Genomic DNA, 19,416 nt, shown 5'->3' on the forward strand with positions numbered 1-19,416 from the left:
TGCTTGGTTAATTGGAGTAGTGTGCACTGCCTTTAATCCTTCCATATTGCATCATGTCACCTAGTATTGGTGCTGTTCGTTAACTAAACTCACAGTACATGTATGGATGTTTCTCTGAACAAATCAGAGCTCTAGAACACCTTATGGCTGCTATAGAGACTACATCGGATTGGAAACAAAAAGTCGAATAAATTGAGCTACTATATATTGTAAGGATAGGAGGCTAGTATGGGGAATCGACCAATCGATATCAGAGGGACATAAAATTGACTAGAACCCTCAAACTCAAATCTGGACCTTGATGCCAGTTCTACTCCTTTTTTGAATTGTTCCCCTCTAATATGATTTAGACCTGGGACAACAGGTGGGTGCAATTAATGATCAGGTAGAACAGAAACCCAGCAGGCTCTGGACCTCGTGGGGTCAGAGGTGAATAACCCTGCACTAGAACTTGAACATTTGATTGGCTATTTAGTGTAACTGGTACATTATCTAATAATATCAAGATTATGTACGCGGCTGTTTCTCTAAATACCACATCTCACTCACCCTTCAAACAATAACAAACAATATTGTGTTAATTGTTATGGAGGAAAAATGACAGAGGGTTCAGACACATGGGCTCTGGGAGGTCAATGGGTTCTCCTCCATTCATGTCACTATGTATTGGCAGCATAGTCATTCTTAGAGAGGACATTCTGAATTGTCTACCATTGTCTTGGTAGCAGGGACAGGGACTTGGCAAGCCCTACACACCTGGAGGCTTGTCTCTCTCCCTGTCTCTCCCTTTCTCTCTCCCTGTCTCTCCCTGTCTCTGTCTCTCCCTGTCTCTCCCTGTCTCTCTCTCTGTCTCTCTCCCTGTCTCTCTCCCTTTCTCTCTCCCTGTCTCTCCCTGTCTCTCTCTCTGTCTCTCCCTGTCTCTCCCTGTCTCTCTCTCTGTCTCTCCCTGTCTCTCACTCTCTCTCTGCCTGTCTCTCTCCCTGTCTCTCGCTCCATCTCTCCCTGTCTCTCTCTCCATCTCTCCCTGTCTCTCACTCTCTCTCTCCGTCTCTCCCTGTCTCTCCCTGTCTCTCTCCCTGTCTCTCTCTCTCTGTCTCTCCCTGTCTCTCACTCTCTCTCTCCCTGTCGCACTCTCTCTGTCTCTCCTTGTCTCTCACTCTGTCTCTTTCTGTCTCGCTCTGTCTCTCACTCTGTCTCTCCCTGTCTTTCTCCCTGTCTCTCCCTGTCTCTCTCTGTCTCTCTGTCTCTCCCCGTATCTCTCTCGCTCTGTCTCTCTCGTCTCTCTCCCTGTCCCTCTCCCTGTCTCTCTCCCTGTCGCACTCTCTCTGTCTCTCCTTGTCTCTCACTCTGTCTCTTTCTGTCTCGCTCTGTCTCTCACTCTGTCTCTCCCTGTCTTTCTCCCTGTCTCTCCCTGTCTCTCTCTGTCTCTCTGTCTCTCCCCGTATCTCTCTCGCTCTGTCTCTCTCGTCTCTCTCCCTGTCCCTCTCCCTGTCTCTCTCCCTGTCTCTGTCTCTCCCTGTCTCTCCCTGTCTCGCTCTCTGTCTCTCTCCCTGTCTCTCTCCCTTTCTCACTCCCTGTCTCTCCCTGTCTCTCTCTCTGTCTCTCCTTGTCTCTCCCTGTCTCTCTCTCTGTCTCTCCCTGTCTCTCACTCTCTCTCTGGCTGTCTCTCTCCCTGTCTCTCGCTCTCTCTCTCCCTGTCTCTCTCTCCATCTCTCCCTGTCTCTCACTCTCTCTCTCCGTCTCTCCCTGTCTCTCCCTGTCTCTCCCTGTCTCTCTCCCTGTCTCCCTCTCTCTGTATCTCCCTGTCTCTCACTCTCTCTGTCTCTCCTTGTCTCTCACTCTGTCTCTCCCTGTCTTTCTCCCTGTCTCTCCCTGTCTCTCTCTGTCTCTCTGTCTCTCCCTGTATCTCTCTCACTCTGTCTCTCTCGTCTCTCTCCCTGTCCCTCTCCCTGTCTCTCTCCCTGTCTCTCCCTGTCTCTCTCACTGTCTCTCTCACTGTATCTCCCTGTCTCTCCCTGTACCTCTCTCTTTCTGTCTCTCTTTCGACCTCTCTCTCCCTGTTTCTCTCTTTCTCTCTCGGTCTCTCCCTGCCTCTCTCTGTCTCTCCCTGTCTCACCCTGTCTCTCCGTCTGTCTCCCTCTGTCTCTCTTTCTGTCTCTCTCTCTCCCTGTCTCTCCCTGTCTCTCGCTGTCTCTCTCTGTCTATCTCTCTCGCTCTCTGTCTCCCTGCCTCTCCCTGTCTCTCCCTGCCTATCTCTGTCTCTCCCTGTCTCTCCCTGTATCTCCCTGTATCTCTCTCTATCCATGTATCTCTCTGTCTCTCCCTGCCTCTCTCTCTGTCTCTCCCTGCCTCTCTCTCTCCCTGTGTCTCATCTCTCTCTCCCTGTCTCTCTTCCTGTCTCTCTCGGTCTCTCTCGGTCTCTCCCTGTCTCTCTCCACATCTCTCCCCCTGTCTCTCTCACTCTGTCTCTCACTCTCTCTCCCTGTCCCTCTCCCTGTCCCTCTCCCTGTCTCTCTCTGTCTCTCCCTGCCTCTCTCTCTCCCTGTGTCTCATCTCTCTCTCCCTGTCTCTCTTCCTGTCTCTCTCGGTCTCTCTCGGTCTCTCCCTGTCTCTCTCTCTCTGTCTCTCCCTCTCTCTCTCTCTGTCTCTCTCTCTGTCTCTCCCTGTCTCTCTCCACATCTCTCCCCCTGTCTCTCTCTCTCCGTCTCTCCCTGTCTCTCCCTGTCTCTCTCCCTGTCTCTCTCTCTCTGTCTTACCCTGTCTCTCATTCTCTCTGTCTCTCCTTGTCTCTCACTCTGCCTCTCCCTGTCTTTCTCCCTGTCTCTCCCTGTCTCTATCTGTCTCTCTGTCTCTCCCTGTATCTCTCTCGCTCTGTCTCTCTCATCTCTCTCCCTGTCTCTCCCTGTCTCTCTCTCTGTCTCTCTCCCTGTCTCTCTCCCTGTCTCTCTCCCTTTCTCTCTCCCTGTCTCTCCCTGTCTCTCTCTCTGTCTCTCCCTGTCTCTCCCTGTCTCTCTCTCTGTCTCTCCCTGTCTCTCACTCTCTCTCTGCCTGTCTCTCTCCCTGTCTCTCGCTCCATCTCTCCCTGTCTCTCTCTCCATCTCTCCCTGTCTCTCACTCTCTCTCTCCGTCTCTCCCTGTCTCTCCCTGTCTCTCTCCCTGTCTCTCTCTCTCTGTCTCTCCCTGTCTCTCACTCTCTCTCTCCCTGTCGCACTCTCTCTGTCTCTCCTTGTCTCTCACTCTGTCTCTTTCTGTCTCGCTCTGTCTCTCACTCTGTCTCTCCCTGTCTATCTCCCTGTCTCTCCCTGTATCTCTCTGTCTCTCTGTCTCTCCCCGTATCTCTCTCGCTCTGTCTCTCTCGTCTCTCTCCCTGTCCCTCTCCCTGTCTCTGTCTCTCCCTGTCTCTGTCTCTCCCTGTCTCTCCCTGTCTCGCTCTCTGTCTCTCTCCCTGTCTCTCTCCCTGTCTCTCTCCCTTTCTCTCTCCCTGTCTCTCCCTGTCTCTCTCTCTGTCTCTCCCTGTCTCTCCCTGTCTCTCTCTCTGTCTCTCCCTGTCTCTCACTCTCTCTCTGGCTGTCTCTCTCCCTGTCTCTCGCTCTCTCTCTCTCCCTGTCTCTCTCTCCATCTCTCCCTGTCTCTCACTCTCTCTCTCCGTCTCTCCCTGTCTCTCCCTGTCTCTCTCCCTGTCTCCCTCTCTCTGTATCTCCCTGTCTCTCACTCTCTCTGTCTCTCCTTGTCTCTCACTCTGTCTCTCCCTGTCTTTCTCCCTGTCTCTCCCTGTCTCTCTCTGTCTCTCTGTCTCTCCCTGTATCTCTCTCACTCTGTCTCTCTCGTCTCTCTCCCTGTCCCTCTCCCTGTCTCTCTCCCTGTCTCTCCCTGTCTCTCTCACTGTCTCTCTCACTGTATCTCCCTGTCTCTCCCTGTACCTCTCTCTTTCTGTCTCTCTTTCGACCTCTCTCTCCCTGTTTCTCTCTTTCTCTCTCGGTCTCTCCCTGCCTCTCTCTGTCTCTCCCTGTCTCACCCTGTCTCTCCGTCTGTCTCCCTCTGTCTCTCTTTCTGTCTCTCTCTCTCCCTGTCTCTCCCTGTCTCTCGCTGTCTCTCTCTGTCTCTCCCTGTCTATCTCTCTCGCTCTCTGTCTCCCTGCCTCTCCCTGTCTCTCCCTGCCTATCTCTGTCTCTCCCTGTCTCTCCCTGTATCTCTCTGTATCTCTCTCTATCCATGTATCTCTCTGTCTCTCCCTGCCTCTCTCTCTGTCTCTCCCTGCCTCTCTCTCTCCCTGTGTCTCATCTCTCTCTCCCTGTCTCTCTTCCTGTCTCTCTCGGTCTCTCTCGGTCTCTCCCTGTCTCTCTCCACATCTCTCCCCCTGTCTCTCTCACTCTGTCTCTCACTCTCTCTCCCTGTCCCTCTCCCTGTCCCTCTCCCTGTCTCTCTCTCTGTCTCTCCCTGCCTCTCTCTCTCCCTGTGTCTCATCTCTCTCTCCCTGTCTCTCTTCCTGTCTCTCTCGGTCTCTCTCGGTCTCTCCCTGTCTCTCTCTCTCTGTCTCTCCGTCTCTCTCTCTCTGTCTCTCTCTCTGTCTCTCCCTGTCTCTCTCCACATCTCTCCCCCTGTCTCTCTCTCTCCGTCTCTCCCTGTCTCTCCCTGTCTCTCTCCCTGTCTCTCTCTCTCTGTCTCTCCCTGTCTCTCACTCTCTCTGTCTCTCCTTGTCTCTCACTCTGTCTCTCCCTGTCTTTCTCCCTGTCTCTCCCTGTCTCTATCTGTCTCTCTGTCTCTCCCTGTATCTCTCTCACTCTGTCTCTCTCATCTCTCTCCCTGTCTCTCCCTGTCTCTCTCTCTGTCTCTCTCCCTGTCTCTCTCCCTGTCTCTCTCCCTTTCTCTCTCCCTGTCTCTCCCTGTCTCTCTCTCTCTGTCTCTCCCTGTCTCTCCCTGTCTCCCTGTCTCTCCCTTTCTCTCTCCCTGTCTCTCCCTGTCTCTGTCTCTCCCTGTCTCTCCCTGTCTCTCTCTCTGTCTCTCTCCCTGTCTCTCTCCCTGTCTCTCTCCCTTTCTCTCTCCCTGTCTCTCCCTGTCTCTCTCTCTGTCTCTCCCTGTCTCTCCCTGTCTCTCTCTCTGTCTCTCCCTGTCTCTCACTCTCTCTCTGCCTGTCTCTCTCCCTGTCTCTCGCTCCATCTCTCCCTGTCTCTCTCTCCATCTCTCCCTGTCTCTCACTCTCTCTCTCCGTCTCTCCCTGTCTCTCCCTGTCTCTCTCCCTGTCTCTCTCTCTCTCTGTCTCTCCTGTCTGTCTCTCACTCTCTCTCTCCTGTCGCCTCTCTCTGTCTCTCCTTGTCTCTCACTCTGTCTCTTTCTGTCTCGCTCTGTCTCTCACTCCGTCTCTCCCTGTCTCTCCCTGTCTCTCTCCCTGTCTCTCTCTCTCTGTCTCTCCCTGTCTCTCACTCTCTCTGTCTCTCCTTGTCTCTCACTCTGTCTCTCCCTGTCTTTCTCCCTGTCTCTCCCTGTCTCTATCTGTCTCTCTGTCTCTCCCTGTATCTCTCTCGCTCTGTCTCTCTCATCTCTCTCCCTGTCCCTCTCCCTGTCTCTCTCCCTGTCTCTCTCCCTGTCTCTCTCACTGTCTCTCTCACTGTATCTCCCTGTCTCTCCCTGTACCTCTCTCCTTCTGTCTCTCTTTCGACCTCTCTCTCCCTGTCTCTCTCTTTCTCTCTCGGTCTCTCCCTGCCTCTCTCTGTCTCTCCCTGTCTCACCCTGTCTCTCCGTCTGTCTCCCTTTGTCTCTCTTTCTGTCTCTCTCTCTCCCTGTCTCTCCCTGTCTCTCGCTGTCTCTCTCTCTCTCTCCCTGTCTCTCCCTGTCTCTCGCTGTCTCTCTCTGTCTCTCCCTGTCTATCTCTCTCGCTCTCTGTCTCCCTGCCTCTCCCTGTCTCTCCCTGCCTATCTCTGTCTCTCCCTGTCTCTCCCTGTATCTCTCTGTATCTCTCTCTATCCATGTATCTCTCTCTCTCCCTGTCTCTCTTCCTGTCTCTCTCAGTCTCTCCCTGTCTCTCTCTCTGTCTCTCCCTCTCCCTGTCTCTCTCTCTCTCTCTGTCTCTCTCTCTGTCTCTCCCTGACTCTCTCTGTCTCTCTCTGTCTCTCCTTGTCTCTCACTCTGTCTCTCCCTGTCTTTCTCCCTGTCTCTCCCTGTCTCTATCTGTCTCTCTGTCTCTCCTGTATCTCTCTGCTCTGTCTCTCTCATCTCTCCCTGTCTCTCCCTGTCTCTCTCTCTGTCTCTCTCCCTGTCTCTCTCCCTGTCTCTCTCCCTTTCTCTCTCCCTGTCTCTCCCTGTCTCTCTCTCTCTGTCTCTCCCTGTCTCTCCCTGTCTCCCTGTCTCTCCCTTTCTCTCTCCCTGTGTCTCCCTGTCTCTGTCTCTCCCTGTCTCTCCCTGTCTCTCTCTCTGTCTCTCTCCCTGTCTCTCTCCCTGTCTCTCTCCCTTTCTCTCTCCCTGTCTCTCCCTGTCTCTCTCTCTGTCTCTCCCTGTCTCTCCCTGTCTCTCTCTCTGTCTCTCCCTGTCTCTCACTCTCTCTCTGCCTGTCTCTCTCCCTGTCTCTCGCTCCATCTCTCCCTGTCTCTCTCTCCATCTCTCCCTGTCTCTCACTCTCTCTCTCCGTCTCTCCCTGTCTCTCCCTGTCTCTCTCCCTGTCTCTCTCTCTCTGTCTCTCCCTGTCTCTCACTCTCTCTCTCCCTGTCGCACTCTCTCTGTCTCTCCTTGTCTCTCACTCTGTCTCTTTCTGTCTCGCTCTGTCTCTCACTCCGTCTCTCCCTGTCTCTCCCTGTCTCTCCCTGTCTCTCTCCCTGTCTCTCTCTCTCTGTCTCTCCCTGTCTCTCACTCTCTCTGTCTCTCCTTGTCTCTCACTCTGTCTCTCCCTGTCTTTCTCCCTGTCTCTCCCTGTCTCTATCTGTCTCTCTGTCTCTCCCTGTATCTCTCTCGCTCTGTCTCTCTCATCTCTCTCCCTGTCCCTCTCCCTGTCTCTCTCCCTGTCTCTCTCCCTGTCTCTCTCACTGTCTCTCTCACTGTATCTCCCTGTCTCTCCCTGTACCTCTCTCCTTCTGTCTCTCTTTCGACCTCTCTCTCCCTGTCTCTCTCTTTCTCTCTCGGTCTCTCCCTGCCTCTCTCTGTCTCTCCCTGTCTCACCCTGTCTCTCCGTCTGTCTCCCTTTGTCTCTCTTTCTGTCTCTCTCTCTCCCTGTCTCTCCCTGTCTCTCGCTGTCTCTCTCTCTCTCTCCCTGTCTCTCCCTGTCTCTCGCTGTCTCTCTCTGTCTCTCCCTGTCTATCTCTCTCGCTCTCTGTCTCCCTGCCTCTCCCTGTCTCTCCCTGCCTATCTCTGTCTCTCCCTGTCTCTCCCTGTATCTCTCTGTATCTCTCTCTATCCATGTATCTCTCTGTCTCTCTGTCTCTCCCTGCCTCTCTCTCTGTCTCTCCCTGCCTCTCTCTCTCCCTGTGTCTCATCTCTCTCTCCCTGTCTCTCTTCCTGTCTCTCTCAGTCTCTCCCTGTCTCTCTCTCTGTCTCTCCCTCTCCCTGTCTCTCTCTCTCTCTCTCTGTCTCTCTCTCTGTCTCTCCCTGACTCTCTCTGTCTCTCTCTGTCTCTCCCTCTCTCTCTCTCTCTCTCTCTCTCTGTCCCTCCCTGTCTCCCCCTGCCTCTCTCTCTCCCTGTCTCTCTGTCTCTGTCTCTCTCTCCATGTATCTCTCTCTCTCCCTGTCTCTCTTTGTCTCTCTCTGTCTCTCCCTGCCTCTCTCTCTCCCTGTGTCTCATCTCTCTCTCCCTGTCTCTCTTCCTGTCTCTCTCGGTCTCTCTCCGTCTCTACCTGTATCTCTCTCTCTCCCTGTCTCTCCCTGTCTCTCTCCACATCTCTCCCCCTGTCTCTCTCACTCTGTCTCTCACTTTCTCTCCCTGTCTCTCTCTCTCTCCCTGTCTCTCCATCTGTCTCTCCCTGTCTCTCTTCACATCTCTCCCCCTGTCTCTCTCACTCTGTCTCTCACTCTCTCTCCCTGTCCCTCTCCCTGTCTCTCGCCCTGTCTCTCCCTGTCTCTCTCCCTGTCTCTCTCCCTGTCTCTCTCCCTTTCTGTCTCCCTGTCTCTCCCTGTCTCTCTCTCTGTCTCTCCCTGTCTCTCCCTGTTCCTCTCTCTGTCTCTCCCTGTCTCTCACTCTCTCTCTGGCTGTCTCTCTCCCTGTCTCTCGCTCTCTCTCTCTCCCTGTCTCTCTCTCCATCTCTCCCTGTCTCTCTTTGTCTCTCTCTGTCTCTCCCTGCCTCTCTCTCTCCCTGTGTCTCATCTCTCTCTCCCTGTCTCTCTTCCTGTCTCTCTTGGTCTCTCTCCGTCTCTCCCTGTATCTCTCTCTCTCCCTGTCTCTCCCTGTCTCTCTCCACATCTCTCCCCCTGTCTCTCTCACTCTGTCTCTCACTCTCTCTCCCTGTCTCTCTCTCTCTCCCTGTCTCTCCATCTGTCTCTCCCTGTCTCTCTTCACATCTCTCCCCCTGTCTCTCTCACTCTCTCTCCCTGTATCTCTCTCTCTCTCCCTGTCTCTCCATCTGTCTCTCCCTGTCTTTCTCCCTCTCTCTCTCTCTGTCTCTCTCTGTTTCTCTCTCTCTGTCTCTCCCTGTCTCTCTCTCTGGTTCTCCCTGTCTCTCTCTGTCTCTCTCGCTCCCTGTCTCTCTCTGCCTCTCTCTCTGTCTCTCCTGTCTCTCTCAGGATTCCCTCTATTACGTTACAGGTTGCCTATCAAATGGCACCCTATTCCCTATATAGTGCACTAGTTTTGGCCACAGCCTTATTCTATTCCCTATATAGTGCACTATTTATGTCCATAGCAAAGCTTAGGAGGTTCCGGTCTCATGTTAGGTGATACAGCATAAAAACACACCATGTCAAATAGCCCTTGAAAACTACATTGTTTTTAACAGTAGACATTATTATCAAACTGAGCTGTTGCAGACTGATACAGTGTTCACTCTGCTGACATCACTTGTTGACAAACAGCCCAGACCATAATACTAACATGAGTAACTGCTGTGAGGGTGACATATACCCTGTGTGCATCCCAGTTGGCACCCTTCCCTATATAGTGCACTACTTTTGATCAGAGCCCTATGGACTATATAGGGAATAGTGTGATATTTGGGACACAACACTCCTTTGTTCACCTCTGCTAATGAGAGAAGACTGGTTAACTGAGGCATTTAGAGGGAAAGAGGATGAGGGAAAGGGAGGAGGGAAAAATGGATGGAGGGGAGGAAGGGGATGGAGAAGTGGAGAGGAGGGAGGGAGAGGGAGGCCACATACATCTGCATTTAGTCCCTTAGCTACACACTTATCCAGAGGGTCTTACTTAAAATAAGTGTTCTTACCTATTGTAGGTAAAACAGCCACATATCATTTGAAGTAAAACCACTCTCTGCAAAATTAAGACTATGGAATACATATTTCTGCATTAGCTACATCCCAGCCCACCATCTCTACCCGTCGCATGACCCACTGGTTTATGCTTATTTATAAAACCACCTCAGGTCTCATTCCCCACTATCTGAGATACCTACTGCAGCCCTCATCCTCGGCAAACAACACCCGTTCTGCCAGTCACATTCTGTTAAAGGTCCCCAAAGCAGACACATCCGTGGGTCTCTCCTCTTTTCAGCTGCAGAAAACACTCAAACTGGACAGTTTTATCTCAATCTCTTCATTCAAAGACTCAGTCATGGACACTCTTACTGACAGTTTTGGCTGCTTCGCATGATGTATTGTTGTCTCTACCTTCTTGCCCTTTTGTGCTGTTGTCTGTGCCCAATAATGTATGTACCATGTTTTGTGCTGTTGTCTGTGCCCAATAATGTATGTACCATGTTTTGTGCTGTTGTCTGTGCCCAATAATGTATGTACCATGTTTTGTGCTGTTGTCTGTGCCCAATAATGTATGTACCATGTTTTGTGCTGTTGTCTGTGCCCAATAATGTATGTACCATGTTTTGTGCTGTTGTCTGTGCCCAATAATGTATGTACCATGTTTTGTGCTGTTGTCTGTGCCCAATAATGTATGTACCATGTTTTGTGCTGTTGTCTGTGCCCAATAATGTATGTACCATGTTTTGTGCTGTTGTCTGTGCCCAATTGTGCATGTTTTGTGCTGTCTGTGCCCAATAATGTATGTACCATGTTTTGTGCTGTTGTCATGTTTTGTGCCCAATAATGTATGTACCATGTTTTGTGCTGTTGTCTGTGCCCAATAATGTATGTACCATGTTTTGTGCTGTTGTCTGTGCCCAATAATGTATGTACCATGTTTTGTGCTGTTGTCTGTGCCCAATAATGTATGTACCATGTTTTGTGCTGTTGTCTGTGCCCAATAATGTATGTACCATGTTTTGTGCTGTTGTCTGTGCCCAATAATGTATGTACCATGTTTTGTGCTGTTGTCTGTGCCTTAATAATGTATGTACCATGTTTGTGCTGTTGTCTGTGCCCAATAATGTATGTACCATGTTTTGTGCTGTTGTCTGTGCCCAATAATGTATGTACCATGTTTGTGCTGTTGTCTGTGCCCAATAATGTGTACCATGTTTTGTGCTTTGTCTGTTGTCTGTGCCCAATAATGTATGTACCATGTTTTGTGCTGTTGTCTGTGCCCAATAATGTATAATGCCCAATAATGTATGTACCATGTTTTGTGCTGTTGTCTGTGCCCAATAATGTATGTACCATGTTTTGTGCTGTTGTCTGTGCCCAATAATGTATGTACCATGTTTTGTGCTGTTGTCTGTGCCCAATAATGTATGTACCATGTTTTGTGCTGTTGTCTGCCCAATAATGTTGTACCATGTTGTGTGCTGTTGTCTGTGCCCAATAATGTATGTACCATGTTTTGTGCTGTTGTCTGTGCCCAATAATGTATGTACCATGTTTTGTGCTGTTGTCTGTGCCCAATAATGTATGTACCATGTTTTGTGCTGTTGTCTGTGCCCAATAATGTATGTACCATGTTTTGTGCTGTTGTCTGTGCCCAATAATGTATGTACCATGTTTTGTGCTGTTGTCTGTGCCCAATAATGTATGTACCATGTTTTGTGCTGTTGTCTGTGCCCAATAATGTATGTACCATGTTTTGTGCTGTTGTCTGTGCCCAATAATGTATGTACCATGTTTTGTGCTGTTGTCTGTGCCCAATAATGTATGTACCATGTTTTGTGCTGTTGTCTGTGCCCAATAATGTATGTACCATGTTTTGTGCTGTTGTCTGTGCCCAATAATGTATGTACCATGTTTTGTGCTGTTGTCTGTGCCCAATAATGTATGTACCATGTTTTGTGCTGTTGTCTGTTAATGTATGTACCATGTTTTGTGCTGTTGTCTGTGCCCAATAATGTATGTACCATGTTTTGTGCTGTTGTCTGTGCCCAATAATGTATGTACCATGTTTTGTGCTGTTGTCTGTGCCCAATAATGTATGTACCATGTTTTGTGCTTATACCATGCTGTGTTTTCATGTGTTGCTGCCAAGCTGTGTTTTGTGTGTTTTGTTTAATTTTGTCCTATATGTGTATTTTATTTAATCCCAGCCCCCGTCCCTGCGGAGGCCTTTTGTCTTCTGGTAAGTCGTCATTGTGAATAAGAATTTGTTCTTAACTGACTTGCCTAGTTAAATAAAGTTTCATTAAAAAAAAAAAAAAACACCCCAGTCTGTGTGTGTCTGCAAATAATGAACTTTAGAAACAGTGACTGAGTGACCATGTAGCCTGTAAGGTAGACTAGCATCCCTGCTGCACACACTCAGTTAGTTATGCTACGCTAGGCTGTGACATCACTGCCAGTCTGCATGGCTGTGAGTGACTAAAGCTGACAATCGCTTTACCTCCGAGAGAGAGACACAGAGAGAGAGAGAGACGGCAGGGAGGGAGAGAGGGAGAGAGAGAGAGAGAGAGAGAGAGAGAGAGAGAGAGAGAGAGAGAGAGAGAGGGAGAGAGAGAGAGAGAGAGAGAGGGGAAACAAATACAAAAAGCACTCAGCGATGGGGAAAAACAGCCAGGGATGATTCACACGCAGGCAGCAGCACAAACTGAGGTGGCCTGCCGTTATCTTGGAGTCTGTGAGTCATATTTACCACAGTATTGCTCCACTAGGCGACTTCCTCCCCAGTCCCCATCAGGACAAGCCCAACTGTTAATATTTACCCGATGACGGAAATCATCAGCTTTGAATACCCCTGAAAAGCCTGACACATGACGTCATAGTCTCTGAAGGTACTTCAGACAAGGTGTGCATCCCAAATGGTACTCTATTCCCTATAAAGTGCACTACATTTGAGCAGGGCCCATAGGGTAAAGTAATGCATTATAAAGGAAACAGTGTGCCATTTGGGACTAAGAAAAGGCCTGACATCTGGAATCCAAAAGGCTCTTTGGAAAAACCTGCATGTTGACCCTTGAACCACTGTGCAAATTCACAAGGGAACTCCTCAGAACCAGCCTGTGATACAATATCTCCTCATATCTATTAAAATTCCAGAGATTTAAGGTGACAGTAGTCTTAATATAATCCACAAAACCACAGTAAAATAGAGGACCGTTTGAGACTTTTCCACAAAAAATGAAGAAAGTTACAGTCTATGTAAACAGAAACGGTTAAAGTTTCAGAAGGATAATACAGTATCTGCAGGAAGTGACAACATAGAGATGACTGTGTTCAATATTTAGTTTTACACTAAAAGCATGTCAATAATTTGGCACACAAAGCTTAGCCTATGAATAGCAATGAATGGTCTATCTACACGCGTGAGCGTCTGCGGCATCGAACTGTGCTGCTGCTCTATGCCTAGAACTGGACAGCGCCGTGGTGCTGAAATGCTCAGCGACATCTGATTCTGCACACACAGGAGAGGGAATGTTTCCGTTTCCATAGCACTGATGCAGTATAGTCTGACAGATAGGCTAACGTTGAAAATCATCATACAGGATATATCTCATTATTTCTTCAAACGCCAGTGTTTAATCGTTGTTGTGTAATATGTACGTGATTGAAAGGGAAGTGGTATGATTTGACGCGAAGATGGCGCCCTTTACTAACCCAACCCAAAGCCAACAGAGTGAGAAGGCCGCTTAATAGCCTAGGATTCAAATGCACTGCTAACTGTTGAAAGACATAGGCTACTGAAGCATATTCAGTCGACTCAAAGATCCTTCTCCCTGCTCATATTATCCGAACATCATTTGGAGAACAGACTAAATGCATAGCCAATATGCTGCTTTATTGTAAACGCAATTTCTAGAGGCAATGGTGTTAATAAATATCACATATTCTCTCCACTCAGAACGATCAGCCCATTAGAACAGTCAATATGTGCAGGACGTAGGCTACGTAACCTTGCAATGCGATCAGCTCCAGCTCGCGACAACCAGTTACAACAGGGTTACCCCAACCCAGCACTCACTGCACGAGCACAGCTGACGTGACAGTTAGCGCGCGATGTACCCACAATGACTCTCTCTCTCTTTCTCCACTCTCTCTCTCACACGTTTGAATGATAGCGAATCATAATGGCTTACTTTAGCATTGACTGTTCCTTCTCATCTTCCTTTTTCTGTCGGTCCATGACGCCCAGGATGATCTTCCTCTCATCCTCGGTGAGGTGGCTGAGGTCCGGCAGGTCGGGTAGGGCTCCAGCCGGCGGGGGGGCGCCTGGGCCCCGGGGCCCGAGTGGAGCTGACATCGCTACACACAATTGCTAAAAAGTAATGATAACATATATATTTTTTAAATATACCAACATTGAGTGATATAATGGATAGACTTAATTGTAATAGAATATTTCCAAATTGCAAAATCAGATTGCTACTCTAATATTAGGCTGCAATATTCCACTTATGTGGTTCTTGTATTCATAGTCATAACCATTAGCATGGGCTACCCTAATGCAAGACATATCGGTTGGATTGTTCACACATATTCTGACGCATTCCATTATATTTGGGCTTTAAGAATAAGACACAATGTGTCAAAATGCTACTTTTTACAAGGGATGCAGACATGTATCCTATATAGCCTCAATTTCCACCCAATACATGAACGTTATCTGATTGGGTTTCAGAGGTTCTGGTACAGCAGGCTGCTACAGCTCATAATAAATACAGAGAAATGAATCGGTGAGGATCACAATACACATATCCAACAGAATCATCGCCTAATTCTCACACAAACTCCCCAATTCCAGTAACCTATGAGATAGACACTGGAGATGCTGGACAGAGGCCCTTTGGTTTTATAACCAACATATACGGTCTTCTGGAAACAAGCATTCCAAACACATTTATCCTTCTCCATTCACGGATGGATTGTAGAGAAACATAGAATAGAGCTCTTGCCTTTTATTTTGCAATCATGTTAAATCCTGTCTAACCCATCGCGGTCATCCTTTAGAATGGGTTTGCTCGCATGTTGAAATAAAGACGTCGCCTCTTCTCTTGTTTGTTTGTTTTTCTTTCTAGTCCTAGCCCCACACTCTCTCTTTCTCGCTTTCCTCCAGGTTTATAATTCTTGGAGATTTCTTAAATGCACAAAAATGGATGCAATGAAAAAAATCCCGATAGGAAGAGTAGGCGGAGCAATGGAGACGCGTAGAACAAAGCTGAGCGCGAGTGGCTTCATGAAAAAGGAAGGGGAGAGGGGCGCTTGTCGACGTTTTCATTGACATCAGGCATTTGCAAAACACGGATTGTAAATCCTTTACAGCTGGACCAGATTATAAAAAACATTTGCCTGTTAAAGAGCATTTTCTGAAGAAAAGTGATGTACAGCGAAAGTTAAAAGCTTCATCAGCACACGATAAAACTGGCACAACTGGAAATGTGCGTTTCAACACCATGTCGCTGTCCAGTTTCTTATGTGGTGCAGTAGCATATTGTGGAACTTATCTTCCGTTAGGATTGCCTCTCCAGCTGGAGGTATAAATAAAATTGTGTGATACAGCATTCTTATTCCTGATTTGGTAACACTTTAGACTACTTTTAACCATCCAGGTATAATAATAAAAAATAAAAAACGTTTGTCCTAGAAAAAAGCTAGAACCAACACAATCCATGTCTATCATTGATTTATCAGCTGCTTCTTGTGACACTGCTTCTTAACTTTTTAGTCCCATCATGTCAAACACCTCTCTTATCCCCTCTCACCCCAACCCAAGGCCCATCCCCCTCATCCCAATGCCATCATACCAAGGCTGTTCTAACCACTCATACCAAGGCCCAGCCATAACCCCTCATACCAAGGCCCAGACATAACCCCTCATCAGAAGGCCCAGCCATAACCCCTCATACCAAGGCCCAGACATAACCCCTCATCAGAAGGCCCAGCCCTAACCCCTCATACCAAGGCCCAGCCATAACCCCTCATCAGAAGGCCCAGCCCTAACCCCTCATACCAAGGCCCAGCCATAACCCCTCATCAGAAGGCCCAGCCCTAACCCCTCATCAGAAGGCCCAGCCCTAACACCTCATCAGAAGGCCCAGCCCTAACCCCTCATCAGAAGGCCCAGCCCTAACCCCTCATCAGAAGGCCCAGCCCTAACCCCTCATCAGAAGGCCCAGCCCTAACCCCTCTTCAGAAGGCCCAGCCCTAACCCCTCATACCAAGGCCCAGCCCTAACCCCTCATACCAAGGCCCAGCCATAACCCCTCATCAGAAGGCCCAGCCATAACCACTCATCAGAACGCCCAGCCCTAACCCCTCATCAGAAGGCCCAGCCATAACCCCTCATCAGAAGGCCCAGTCCGAACCCCTCATAACAAGGCCCAGCCCTAACCCCTCATCCCAAGGCCCAGCCCTAACCCCTCATCCCAAGGCCCGGCCCTAACATCCCCCCTTCCCAAACCGTGCTCATGATCCAGGTTTGATATGATGCTCATGACTTATTTAATAATCCTATCTAAATCCTGCCGTGATAAAGTGGATTGAACACTATACCTCATTAAGACTAAGTCCATTAGCATCAATACACTGAGCCCAACACAAGCTCATCCCCTTTGAGTCAGAATGCCAAGAAATTATTAAACACCAAAACACTGATAAAAGTGTGTTGAACTTGTAGCTACTGCTTTACTTAATCCTCTTTATATCATCTCGGGTGGCACATAAGGCTGCAACAATCTTCTGCCATCAGTCTCCATCTTTGGCCACAGCTTGTGCTATCCCATGAGACCCATCACTTCAAGCTCAGCCACTACTCTCCGTCGCTAGGTAGTTTTTGGCCTGCCTCGCTTGCTCTTTTCCAGTTGTTGTCCACCTGAAGGCAACTTTGTGGCTCCTTTCTGGTGGCATACTTAGCATGTGTCACAGCCAACAAAACCTGCATCTATAGTAACCCCTATACAAGATCATCCACCTTGAGTCACAATGTTAAGAAATCACTGGTACAAAATGAATCCAAAAACATTGGTAAAAGTCAGTCTAATTGTGTGTTTGTCAGCCCTGCAACATGGGTATATCAATTACAACACATACCTCCTTGGTTACTAGAACTCAGGCACATTAAAATGACAATTCAGAAACAATCACACTTGTTACCATCACTTGTGCCATCCCCATATATCAGTAGACAGTTTTTAGGATTTTACTGCTACTGTATCCATTGTTATACCACCTATATTACTCATATGCCAAACAACACACAAATTATGCTAATCCGAGCCCTTGGATATGAATTGTATACTTCGTTTTTTTTTAATGTAAGAAACAAGCTTTGAAAAGTATCGTTGCATCGATTTGAGAATCAGTGTATTTTGCCTACCAAAAAACAGCGTTCATATCAGATCCAAAAATATCATACAGCATCTTTATTAGCGGTGTATCAATAAATACAAAAAACAGTATCAATAGAAACAATCCTTAGCATCATGCAATCTTCTAGGTTACTGAATCAGTACACACACAATAGCTGAAGGTATGTGGTGGTGTAGGGAGGCCAAACATTTTCAAGATGGTTCCTAAAATACTCAAATGTTCTGGTGATATTTGACGGATGTCGTTCTTCTTGGTTTCTAGTGTATTCTCATTTCGATACAATAACATCCCAAAATAAACAAACTTCACAATATTGACCCATAGTTGTCATTTGTAATAAGCCTTGGAGAGGTGGAATGAGTTCTTTCAGAGTCTTCCATAGAGTTGTGTTCAGGAGGGTGCAGCCTTTTGACAGTTGCGGATTAGAATGTCATGAATATAACTGAAGGGACACATAATGTTGTGTGCAGGGTTGCAAAAATCCGGTATCTTTCCCAAATAGCCAGGTTTGTCAGAAATCCCGAACACAAGAGGCTGCTGAGGGGAGGACGGCTCATAATAATAGCCGGAACGGAGCAAATGGAATGACATCAAACACATGGAAACCATGTATTTGATCCCATTCTGCTCCCGTTATTACCGCGAGCCCATCCTCCCCAATTAAGATGCCACCAACCTCCTGTGTCCTGGAATCATGAGGGAACAAGCAGGAAATCCAGGTATCTGGAATTTCTGGAAAACCAGATAATTTGGGGAAACGTACTGACATTTTGCAACATTAGTTGTGTGTTTCTGAACATGGCCCAGGTGTGTGTAGAGAGAGAGTAGTCCTTCAGTCCTCCAATGCCACACGGTCACTGGCGTCGATGTTCCTTCTATTTCACCACGGTGACCACATGTTTCTCTTTCTCCGTCACCACGGGCATGGAGCCAGGCTTGCTGTGCTTGCGTACGTTCCTCTCCCTGGGACACACAATGAGGCAACAATGAATAACTCAAACATCAGGAACCAATTCATGAGAATATTCACACAGAGAGAGAGAAACGTTAGCAGAGTACACAAAGGAGTTAGCACCAAGCAGGTGGCCTGATGTCATAAAAATGTAGAATACACTAATACTGACGTCATCTGAAAAATACACAATGAGCATGTAGGCTACACTGCCTTCAGTCACAACTCCTAGGTACACATGGATGACATATTACATACAATGTGTTACTACGTTTCAGGACCAAAAATCAACATGGACTAATATTTAATGAATCATCAACTGGTCATGATGGCATCACTTCCCCTTAGAGACTTTAGTGTAAATGAGCAAAAAGCCCATGATGACCAAGCCATGAGGGACCATCCTGTCCTATCAGTCCTGTTACTCATTAGGGTAAGTGTGCCTTGGTAGGGAAGTCAGACCTATTCTGACAGCCAGCTACAGCCTTAACCACTAGATGGACACTATGAGGACCTTCTGCCATAGTTGGACAGAGGCCAGGGTAGTTCTAAGACTACTGTGTTAAGAGATTGACAGTTTCCTTTGTGGTGAGGCCAAAGACCAGGTCAACCACCCGAAAACCTCCCCCCATCAACACAGAGATAAATAAGATCCAAAACCACACTAACCTTACCAAGAACAACACAAAAGAAACCAATTCTACTGATATACATACTGTAATATATAGACTTCTGTGGTTTGACTGTTACAAACAAGAGTATTGAGGATATGTTCAGGTAGAGTTGAGAACAGAAAGCCGCTGTAGGGCAGACAGTTGTGGTATGGGTAAAGAAGGAGCCCATACTTCCTGCGGCGAGCCTCCTTCATGACACGCAGCTCCTTGCTCTGGCTGTAGATGGACTTGGGCAGGTGGCGGTGGCGCGAGATGCGGCGGATCTGAGGGTGGTGCTGGAACTTCTCCTTCAGCTTCTGGCTGTAGTTCACAGCTGCCTTCTCCCTAGGAGCCAGCTAGACCACCGGGGGGGGGGGGGGGGGGACGGACGACGACGATGCCAGATAGAGAAAGAGAAATAGCAGGTAAGAAGAAGAGAGAAAAATAAAGGGAGAGGAAAATAAAGAGAGAGAACCAAGAGATTTCAATCTACTACTGAGGTCTACTTGGGTGCCTCATTTATCAGTATACACTAATTACCAGTCCATAATGACAGCATTTTCATGTAAAACCTGAAACCTAAATCATATACGATATTAGTTATAAGATGGTAAAATATTCGCTATTACCTACAGTATAGGGCTGTCCCCGAAAAATAAAATACTGGATCGCTGAAGGTCTGTTCTTTCGACCAATCGTTTGACCAGTCAATTTTTGAACGTGTATTTCTCCATATATAGACACACCCTATGCGTCTCAATAAAATCAACTATATATGCATTGAACTTGTCTGATGCTTTAAGCTCACTGTTTGATGAAATAAGACACAAATGACTCAAGAGGGAGTCAGAGATCAAGATAACCAGAAGAAAATAAAAAAACCTGCCCCGACCATCCTCCTGGATTTTGCAGATTCTGCAGTTAAGCTCCTGAAGTTGCCAGTAATAGGCTATATAAGAAGTCGGCAAACTTCCTCATGTGGAATGGCAATTTATCTTACCATTACTACCGATCTGATCTGCGAGCCAGTTATGGTTTTCA

General features: G+C 47.9%; 1 protein-coding gene and 1 long non-coding RNA gene across 2 annotated transcripts in view; both read right to left on the bottom strand.

Moving 5' to 3' along the window:
• LOC115116967 (regulating synaptic membrane exocytosis protein 2-like) overlaps positions 1-13,714 on the bottom strand; it is a 125,353-nt gene extending 111,639 nt beyond the window's left edge. The window contains exon 1 of the mRNA XM_065027190.1: positions 13,542-13,714. Within this exon, the coding sequence (XP_064883262.1) occupies positions 13,542-13,705 (164 nt within the window). The 5' untranslated portion in view covers positions 13,706-13,714. The remainder of the gene's footprint in view (positions 1-13,541) is intronic.
• Positions 13,715-16,808: 3,094 nt separating this feature from the next.
• On the bottom strand, positions 16,809-19,410 carry LOC135575216 (uncharacterized). The gene is made up of 2 exons (XR_010465766.1): positions 18,568-19,410; positions 16,809-17,733 (listed from the first exon to the last, which is right to left on the bottom strand). It is a non-coding gene; the product is annotated as an uncharacterized LOC135575216 (long non-coding RNA).
• Between the last annotated feature and the right edge of the window lie 6 nt (positions 19,411-19,416).

Source organism: Oncorhynchus nerka, linkage group LG14 (assembly GCF_034236695.1).
Source record: "Oncorhynchus nerka isolate Pitt River linkage group LG14, Oner_Uvic_2.0, whole genome shotgun sequence".
Lineage (NCBI taxonomy): Eukaryota > Metazoa > Chordata > Actinopteri > Salmoniformes > Salmonidae > Oncorhynchus > Oncorhynchus nerka.